Genomic DNA, 10,292 nt, shown 5'->3' with positions numbered 1-10,292 from the left:
TTGCTATAATTAAAATATCATTTTCTTCTGAGGAATTTAAAGCATATACTATCAAGTTAAGTCATGGCCTGGGCCTACCTAGAACTCATAACTGAAGAAATTCTTTATCACAGGTTTCTTTTCCTGTGATAACTGAGTTACTTAACTTTGCTTCCAAGAGACTAAAGGAAGGAAGGTCAGTCAGAAGACTACTATGATAACCCTGGCAAGTCCTAGGGCAACTGCAAAAAATGTAAAGAACAGAATTAATGTGAAAAATTAATGCCTGGATAGAATCCACAGAACTTAGCAAATGAATAGACATAGGAGATGAGGAAACTGTTAAAGTTGATTACAAAGTTTGGAGCCTTGGTAGTGGATAGTAGTGCCAACAACAAGATCAGAAGTTAAGAAGAAGGGCAGGATAAAAGAGTTCAGGTTTTGATGTGCTGAGTCTGAGGTGCTGGGTAGAATATTCAGGAAGTTGGAGCTGTAGTACTGAAAGTCTTGGAAAGGATTGAGGTCAGAGGATAGAATTCAGAATCATTCTACATAGAGGTAATTATTGGGGACAGAGAAGAAGGCAAGGAAAGAGCTGTGGATGATGCCCACCTTAAAGGAGAAGGATACTGTCAGAAAGAACTATAAGAGGAGTTTGTCATGAAAGAATATCCAAAGAAGGGAATCATCTTGACAGATTTTCTTGATTAAACCAAAATAATTTCTATGCATAAAAAAAAGAAAGAAAATTGTAGCAAGACTCTGGACTTCCTCTTGTTGGATTAGGCCAGTTACATCTCCCCCTTAGGGATCTAGGGATATATCTAAGGAATCAGGGAAATCTTTCTATGATGCTATGAGCTTAAGTTCCCATTCTTGTGTGTTCCTTCTACTATTTGCTTCCCAGAGATTAGTGCCACAGTTCCATTTAATGAATTACTTTCAATTAGCCTTTACAAAGGGATATTTAATGAGAAGATACAGCATGGACCAAAAACACAAACATTTTCCCAGAACCTGGGAAATAGTGGATTCAAATTTAATTCATTTTCTATGTAGCATTCACCTCTCTAGCTTTACTTTAAAATTCAGCATAAGCACAGGATAAATCCTTGTCTCTGCTGCTGCTGTGATGAGCTCCTCAGGGAATTCCCGTGGGGCTTTGATGCTGAGCTGGATGGTCAAAAACCCTGACATGGACTCTGCTTCTAGACCTCCTGATGACTTGCTCTCCTAAATTTCTGAAGCTCCCAAGATCATAGCTACCTTCAATATCCTTCATCTAAAAGCCAGAAAGAAAAGACGTGACAGGGACAGATGCAACAACAAGGTCATGTGCTCTTAGCTTCATTGTTGCTCCAGGTAAGGGAGGGCTTGAGTCCCATAGCAGCTTGTGCTACTTCTTCAATGCCAAGAAACTCACCCTGGATTACTACTGCCTTTTTAATGCACCCCAGTTCTGGTTTAAATGGCCAATCAACATCTTATCATATGGTTGGCAGACTAGAACCAGCCATAAAAAAAAATCTGTGACATGCTTTTCATCATGGAGCAGGGCACTTTCATGCACTTTCCAGAAACAGGGTCCCCAGACTCTTCCACATGAGGGATTGCATCATGCCTCCCTTTTCAAGAAAAAAAAAATAGTAGATTGCCATAAATATTCCCAAATTTTTGTCCAGATATGTGACTTCATTGGTGTAGGGAACTCCCAGTGATGAAGATTGGCAACTGAAAGGCTAAACTGACTTGCCAAGGATGACATAGCCAGTATGTCTCAGAGGCATAGCTTGAATCTAATTATTTCTAGGTTTGAAGCTGGCTTTCTATTATATCATGCTGTCTTTCTCAAGTATTACATAAAAACCTGACATTAAAAATATATAAAACACTATTTAAAGTTTACATACAAAATTACAATCCTTAATTGATAAGAGGCCAAGAGATATGAATGGCTTACAAAACAGAAAACACAAACTGTTAATAATTACTTGGAAAAATGTTCAACTTCACTAATAATTGAGGAGATACAAATTAAAATAACTCTAAGATACCAATTTATACATAGCAGATTAGCAAAATTAAAATGGTAAAAATTAAAATGTTGGGTTGGGATAAAAACAGGTACACTCATGTGTTGCTGGTAGAATTGCAAGCTAGTAGAATCTTTTTGGAAAGCTATTTGTGTGCATAGTAAAAGTATCTAAAATAAGCATATTCTCTAATTCCATTGTTGAGAATATTTCATGAAAGTGTTATCTGTTCAAAGGTTTTTATAGGAGAATTACTTATGATTACAAAAAAAGGAAAAGAAACTAGCAACAACCTAAATGCCCAAAATAAGAGAATTACTGAATAAATTGTTATACATTAATGTAATGGAATATGATAATTCCACTAAAATAGACAAGTATGAGGAACATGGAATTTAGAAGAAATTTGCTGAAATAATGCAGTTAAAAGGGAAGAAACAGGAGAACAGAATATATACTTATTATGACTGTGTGAAAGGGAAAAGTGGAAACAATGACAAAGAATCTTAGAGATGAGTCACAGAAAAGTTCTCATGATGTCTTATATATTAAAATTCATTTATTTAAAGCATAAATTGTAAAGCAGGTTTATAATGATGTTTGTTGTCAGTGCTTCCCCCCTCTCCAAAATACTTTGCATTTATTTTATATGTGTAGCCATACATATGCATGTGTGTGTGTATTCACTTATATGAGTACATGTTGTACCTCCTATCTGCCAGGCATCATGCTAAGAGCTGGGATTTAAAAAAGAAGCAAAAGAGAGTCCCTGCCCTTGAGGAGCTCACAACCTAATAGGGAAAATAAGCAAACCTGTAAGTACAGACAAGCTGTATATACGGTAATAGGAAATAATTTAAAAATGTAAGGCATTAGAATTAAGAAAGTTCCTTTAGGGTAGGAACAGGATTTTTTTTTTGTCTTTCTATCACCTTCATTATTTCTTTTGATTCCCATTATGCTCTGATATATAAAATTGTTGAAGCTTTGATAAGCCTCAAGAAGGTATCAGAATACTGGTGAAGGAGCAGAAGGGACAGTATCATTGGATTCTATGAAGATTTTTTGCTATCAAGTCCCCCTAAGTGTTTAATTAATCCTTGTTGATTGATTTATTCAGACTCAGGACTCATTGGCCTCCTGGTTTCTTTAAATTCATACTTAACCTTGGACTATGTTTTCCTAACTGCTCTTTGGATCTCGTTTCTGCCTCAGGTTTACTTTTAGACTCAATTGCCTTCTTGCAATGTGTGCAACTAACCTCCCTGCTTTAAATGATCCATGTCTTTTGTGGGCTGAAACTTTGCTGCTACCAATGTTCCTGACCAGATCTGCCCAGCCTTGTTGGCAATGCATCGTGGGAAACCTTAATCAGTGACATGGAAATTGATTGGCTGTAGTCCCAGCTTGCTATTGAAAAGCAGACATTAATGACCTTGGTGAAAGCAATAGAGAATGAAGCTAGATTCCAGGAGGTTGTGGTGAAAGTAAAGAAGTTCAAAATTAAGGCTTTAAAAGAAAAAGAAGTTTGGCAATGAAAAAAGGTAGAGCAAGTTTAAAGGAAGGAAGGCAGCTTGGAATAGTGGAAAGACCTCACTGGGCCCAGTTTCCTCATCTGTAAAATGAGAGGGCTAGATTACATGGCCTCATAGGTCCTTTCCAACTATAGACATGTAATCCTCTGGGGATCCCTTTAGGATAGGGAAGGTTGAGTATGTTTGCAGGCACCTGGGGAAATGAGCCTGTGGACACAGAGAGATTGAAGAAGCAAAAGGCATCAGGAATGGTTGATAGACTAAGCTCCTGGAAGAGATATCAGGGGATGAGATTACTGGCACAATTTAAGGGGTTAGCCTTAGGAACTAGGAAAAATATCTTGTCCTTGTGAGAATGAGGGGAAAGAAGTGAGGACTTATTAAGGTTTAAAGAAGTAAAAGAGGGGAGCTGAGAGACCTCAGACCAGATAGGTTGAGTGACTGAATCAAGTTCACAATTAAAGCATGCAAACGTACTGCCAGAAATATAATTGGCACCTGAAAGCCATGACAACTATCCCAGGATTTAACATCACAATTCAAATTACGATTTATGACCAGTTTCTGTGATCAGAGCCAACACTTGTCAGAGACCTTTGTGCAGCATTGAAAATAGGTCAGGTTAGATGTGTCTAGTTATTCTGCAAAGCTGTTTGGAACTATGCCCAAAAAGTTACTTCATTGTTCATGCCCTTTGATCCAGCAATACAATTATTATGTCTATGCCCTCAAAGAGATAAAAAAAAAAGGAAAGGGTCATATGTGTAAAAAAATATATTCTTTCATTCATTTATTCATTCATTTAGCAGCTCTTTTAGTGATGGCAAAGAATGGAAACTAAAGGAGTACTCATCACTTAGGGAATGGCTGGACCAAAATATGGGACATGAATATAGTAGAATGCTATTATACAGTTAGAAATGATGAATGGGATGATTTCAGAAAAACCTGTTCTGATCAACACAACCACCAACTGTAACTGCAGAGTACCCATGATGAAATACATTCCTCAACTCTTGAAAGAAAAGTGACAGACTAAATATGCAGAGCGAGACAAACATTTTTTTGATATGGCCAAGGTGAGAATTAGTTTTGTTCAACTATACTTTGTTACAATGATTTTGTTTTTCTTTCTTTTTTCTTTTCTGGGGAATGGAGAGGGAGGGAAAATAAATGCTTGTCAATTTGAAATTATGCAATAAAGTGACAAAAAACTTTTTAAAGGAAAATGGGTTGGGAAAACTGGAGGGAAAAAGTTTAAATTTTGTCTGTAACTCTGTTACACCCTTAGAAAGACTATTCAAATAAAATTCTTGCATGTCTCCCTGTGAATATATGTTGGACTAAAAGGCATTTTCACTCAACTCATGCTTCTGGAAGGCATCTGAATCAGGCTTTACTTGGCCTTGGAAGACAGCAAAATGACAAGAAAAGTGAAGAGTTTGACCACATGGCTGTGTCAAACAGGCATTTTCCTAGTTCTTCCACCCTTGGTTGGTTAGGCAGCCTGGTAATGCAGTGGGTAGAGAACCAGGCTTGGAATTTTAGGAATACTTGAGTTCAAATCCGGACTCAACCAGCTGTGTGACCCTAGGCAAGTTATTTAACTTTGGCCTGCCTCAATTTCCTCAACTGTAAAATGAAGATAGTAACAGCACCCAGTTCACAGGGTTGTTTTGAGGATCAAATTAGATAACATTTGTAAAGTGCTCTGCAAACCTTATACAAATGCTAGCTATAATTTGTTTAGGAACTTGCTCTGGGCTTTTCTTTTTTTTTTTAACTTTGTTTAAAGACGACAAAAGTATACTCAGCAAACACCAGGTGTTCAATTAAAAATTTGTTTTAATTGAAAGGAAACACTTGGATGGTTCTAACAGCGGAGCTTGGGCACGCTCAAAAAACCTCCACAATAACAAAACGTCTTCCTCTTTCCTTTCCTCAACCAGCACCCCTTCACCACCATCCCCCCAAAAAAGAGGGAGCAGAGTGGTGAGGTGAAGCGATTACATGAGTTTATTAAACTGGTTTAAAAAACCAAACACCTGAAAACGCTTTAATTTGCCGACCCTCACGCCCTATTTCATCATCCCTGAGCCAGAGTCCAGACTACAAAGGCGACGGCTGAGCTTGCTTCTGATTGGCCAAATCATTTACCAAGGGAAAGTTCCCTTCCCCTTCCTCCGCGGTTAAACTTCTGAAAGGAGATTAGGCCAATCGGTGCACCCTCCAGTCGCGGGCGTTGCAGCTCCGCCGCCCACCTCTGCGCAGGCAGCACCTTGGGCAGCGATGGCGCCGCAGTCTCCTTGATGTTTCTGCTGCAGTGGCAGGGAGCTCTGCTCCTGGAAGCGGGGTCTGAGACGCCCATTAGTGCCAAGCGGAGCCTGGAGTGGGGGCCTGGAATAGAAGTAAGGAGCGTTCTTCCAGTCAGGTCTTTTTATCTCCAAGCAGTGAACTCTGCGGAGCAAAATCTCTCCCGCTCTGCCGCAGGTAGGGTGCACCCGAAAACAAAAAGATCCCAAAGTTCCTCTAGTTTAACAGTCAAAGCTCGATACTACCCTCCTGGCCAGCATCACAGGCTCTCTGGTCTGGGGTAGGAAAAACAGGGTGACCCATAGTCTAATGTTTCCTATCTAGAGGACTTTTTTTCTTTCTTTTTCTCCATTCTTCCTCCCCAGCCCTTAAATATAATGCCTTTGAGGTTTCTGTATGACATAAAACGTAACCTGCACCTAACACTGGAACTTCAGTGTACAAATGCAAGAACCATGGACTGTTAGACTATGTTGGAAGAACAGCTCTGCAAACAAAGCAGACGTTCAGAATATCTCTTTAGAACCTATCTAAAACAAAAAGAGCCATCTAATCAAAGCGTTTTATGGAGGTGTTATTTATACTTGAGGAAAAAACCTATTAGCAAAGTGCCCAATGACAATAGGGCAATGGTTGAATAAATTGTGATACATTAGAACATAAATTTCTAGACTGAAGTGATTGCTTCTTTATATTTGTGTCCCTTGGGCCTATCATAGTACCTGGTATATAGACACTTATGTGTTTGTTGATTGATTGGATACTATAATTCAATTAAGATCAGCAACTATAGGGGCAGCTAGATGGTGCAGTGGATAGAGCACTGGCCCTGCAGTCAAGAGGACCTGAGTTCAGATCAGGCCTCACACTCACTAGCTGTGTGACTCTGGGCAAGTCACTTAATCTCACCAAAAAAAAGCAAAACAAAGATTAGCAATTATAACATAAAAATATTTTATAATGAAACAATGCAAAATGAATAAAAAGCAGAGTCAAAAGAACAGAACATGTACTAACTATAAATATATAAGAGAAAAAATGAATAGAGATAAGTGGAAAAGGAATCCTAATGGATACTTAGAAGTGACTGCAAAGGAATGATGCTTTATGCATTGAAATTAATTTAAGTGTAAATAATTCAATTCACCAAACACTGATCACTTACTATATGCATCTGTGCTAAGCACTAAGAACACAAAGACAAAAATGAAACCAACCGTGTTCTCAAAGAGTTCCCTACCCCGGAGCAGGGGTAGGGAATCTGTGGCCTCAAGGCCAATGTGGCCCTTTAGGTCCTCAAGTGTGGCCCTTTGACCAAACTTCACAGAACAAATCCCAAAAGGAGGCTGCAGGTTCCCCACCCCTAACTGGGGAAAAATAATATGTACAAAGACAAACATAGAAAGTAAATACACAATAAGTACAAAATTCAGAGAAGGGGAATACTAACAACTGAAGACACCAGCTAGTTGTTAGTTGTTCTTCATAATCAAAGAGGACCAAAATGACATCACTATGTTGAGGTCAATGTGTGTCCACTGTGGCTGATCAAACCAATACAAGCTCAGAAAGCTATACCACAGGTTGGGCACAAATAGTCCATATGAACATTGGGAAGGAGATATCTCTAAATTTACACATCTCATGTTTCTTTCCAGCTACTAAAACTCTGATTTGCTCATAGAGCACAGTGCTGCCTTTGATTAGGGCACATCATGCTGGATGGTCCTATGCCAGTGTCTCCCATATCTCACAACTGATACCAGAGTCCTTCAAGAGACCTTGAGAGGATCCTTGTATCATGTCTGACCTCAGTGTAAACACTTGCCTTGTGTGAGTTCTCCATAAAACAATCTTTTAAGCAAATGTGTGTTTGGCATTTGAACAATGTGGCCAGCCCATTGGCGTTGCACTCTCTGCAGCAGAGTTTTAATGCTTGGTAGTTCAGTTTGAGAAAGGACCTCAATGTGTAGTACCTTATCTTACCAGGTGATCTTCAGAATCTTCCTAAGACAACTCAAATGAAAGTAATTCAGTTTACTGGCATGGCACTGGTATACCATCCAAAGTTTCATAGGCATACAACAATGAGGTCAGCACAATGGCTCTGTAGACCTTCAGTTTAGTAGGCAGACTAATACCTCTTCTCTCCCACACCTTCTTTTGGAGCCTCTCAAACACTAAGCTAACTCTGGAAATGCATGCATCAGCCTAATCTATGTGTACATCCCTGGAAATTATACTGCCAAGGTAAGTGAAGTTATCCACAGAATTCAACATTTCTCCATTTGCTGTAACCAATGGTTACACATATGGATGGTGTGGTGCTGGCTGGTGGAGGACATCTGTTTTCTTGTTGTTAATTGCTAGATCAAAATTAGCACAAGTGGCAGAGAATCAATCCATACTCTGTTGCATCTTAGCTTCAGAGGCTGCATTGACTGCACAATCATCTTCAAACAAAAAGTCTCACACGAACTCTCCCTCCACTTTAGTCTTCGCTTGTGGTCTTTTCAAGTTAAATAATTTACCATCAGTGCAGTAGCTGACCTTGATACCATTTTTGTCCTCATTGAAGGCATCTGACAACATTGTTGAAAATTTCATGCTAAAAAGCATTGGGAGCAAGCACATAGCCCTGCTTCCACTGGTGGCTGGGAAAGCATGAGAGTATCATCCATTATCCAGAACCCATGCAAGCATGTCATCATGCAACTGGATTCAATACTGATGAACTTTTCCAGGCAACCAAATTTTGCCATGATCTTCCATAAGCCCTCATGGCTGACAGTATCAAAGGCCTTGGTTAGATCAACAAATATTGTGTACAGGCCTCTGTTCTGCTCCTGGCATTTCACTTGGAGTCATTGGGCAGCCTTTTCTGAAGCCACACTGGCTCTTGGGTAGAGGGTCATATTCCAGGTGAAGGAGCAGCCTAGTAGGAGTACTCTGGCAAAAATCTTGCTCCCCAAACCCCATGATTGTCACAGGACAACCTATTTCCTTTTCTTTTATAGAGATAAACAATGGAGGCATTCTTGATCTGCTGGGGGATAACCTCCTTTTGCCATATAATCCAGAAGATTTCAGTCAGTTTTTATATGAGCAGTGGACCCCCTGCCTTGTAAAGCTAAGCTGGAATAGAATCATCATCAGGCTCTTTGTTTCATGAGAGGAGCCTAATGGCATTCAAAACCTCTTCTTCAGTTGGAAGTTCAGCTAGAGAGGGATTGACTTCAATTGGTGCAATCAATGGCTCCAGCTTTGGTTGATGACAATCTGTTGAAAACTAGAAGTATTCAGCCTTATCACTGATCAGTGTAACTCCATCAGTGCTGAACAGTTGAGGTACCCCTAGTCTTTGGCCCATAAATAGCCCTCAGGGTATCACAGAAGTGCTTTGGATTGTTACTGTCTGTGTCAGACTGATTTTCATCCACCTTCTTGCTGAGCCAAGAATCCTGCATCTCTAAGTTTTGCTTGCACTTTACCTTTTTTTTTTAACTTTACTTTTCATGGAGTTAAACACTACCTTCTTAGAAAAAGACAAACTAGGGGCAGCTAGGTGGCGCAGTGGATAGAGCACAACCCTGAAGGCAGGAGGACCTGAGTTCAAATCCGGCCTCAGACCAAGTACTTGACACTTACTAGCTGTGTGACCCTGGGCAAGTCACTTAACCCCAATTGCCTAAAAAAAAAGACAAACTATCCTGCTGGTAAATCCTATAGAGTTCTCATTTTTCATTTAATTACCTCTGAATTTCCCCAACATTTTCATCAAACCAATCCTGATGTTTGCAAGTGTTCTGGCCCAGATGAGTAAATGTGGATCTGTACACCAAATCTCTGAAAGCTGCCTGTTACTGTTCTGCTCCACTCTTGCAAGCTTTCTGTGCAAGTCAGAAATACATTGTTCACACACGGAGAAGCACTCTAATCTGTTGACGTTGAGTCTTCTGATAGTGTCTTACTTTGGGGCCACCACTTTTGTTGAATGTGAATGTTTAGCTTGGAAAGGATAAGTTTATGATTAGTCCAGCACTCTGCGCCCTTGTCACTCACATCCTTTCTGACTCTTTTCCTTACCATGACCAATGTTTGTTGTGAGGGTACATCCATGAAACTTTATTGCATTGAGGTAAACAGAAGATAGTGTTGGTGATGAGAAGGTCATGAGACACACAAGTCTTCAGTAGTGATTGACCACTGCTGTTGCTGTTTCTGATTTCATTCCTCTTTGCAAAAGTTTTTGTACATCTTTTTTGCATTTCATCCACAGAATGGGCCAGGGTTAGGTGAAGCAGACAATTTTTAGGGCACCTTTTCTAGCCCCTTCCTTGTACCAGGAGGTGAGCAGTGTAGTCCCTTAAAAAGGCTGCTCAGACATCCAGGGAACTGCCAAATCCCACTGCTACTTCAGTCCAGTGAGATG

The 10,292-nt window shown here is 39.8% G+C and overlaps 1 protein-coding gene across 1 annotated transcript in view; it reads left to right on the top strand.

The window, feature by feature from the left end:
• The first annotated feature begins 5,798 nt into the window (after positions 1–5,798).
• Positions 5,799–10,292, top strand: part of POGLUT3 (protein O-glucosyltransferase 3) — a 48,585-nt gene continuing 44,091 nt past the window's right edge. The window contains 1 exon segment of the mRNA XM_078146538.1: positions 5,799–6,037. Coding sequence (XP_078002664.1) covers positions 5,857–6,037 — 181 coding nt within the window. The 5' untranslated portion in view covers positions 5,799–5,856.

The sequence above is a fragment of the Phascolarctos cinereus genome, unplaced genomic scaffold (genome assembly GCF_003287225.1).
Source record: "Phascolarctos cinereus isolate Bilbo 61053 unplaced genomic scaffold, phaCin_HiC Scaffold_726;HRSCAF=1367, whole genome shotgun sequence".
Lineage (NCBI taxonomy): Eukaryota > Metazoa > Chordata > Mammalia > Diprotodontia > Phascolarctidae > Phascolarctos > Phascolarctos cinereus.
Note: the sequence above shows the minus strand (reverse complement) of the source record. Positions and strands in the feature narration are given on the sequence as shown.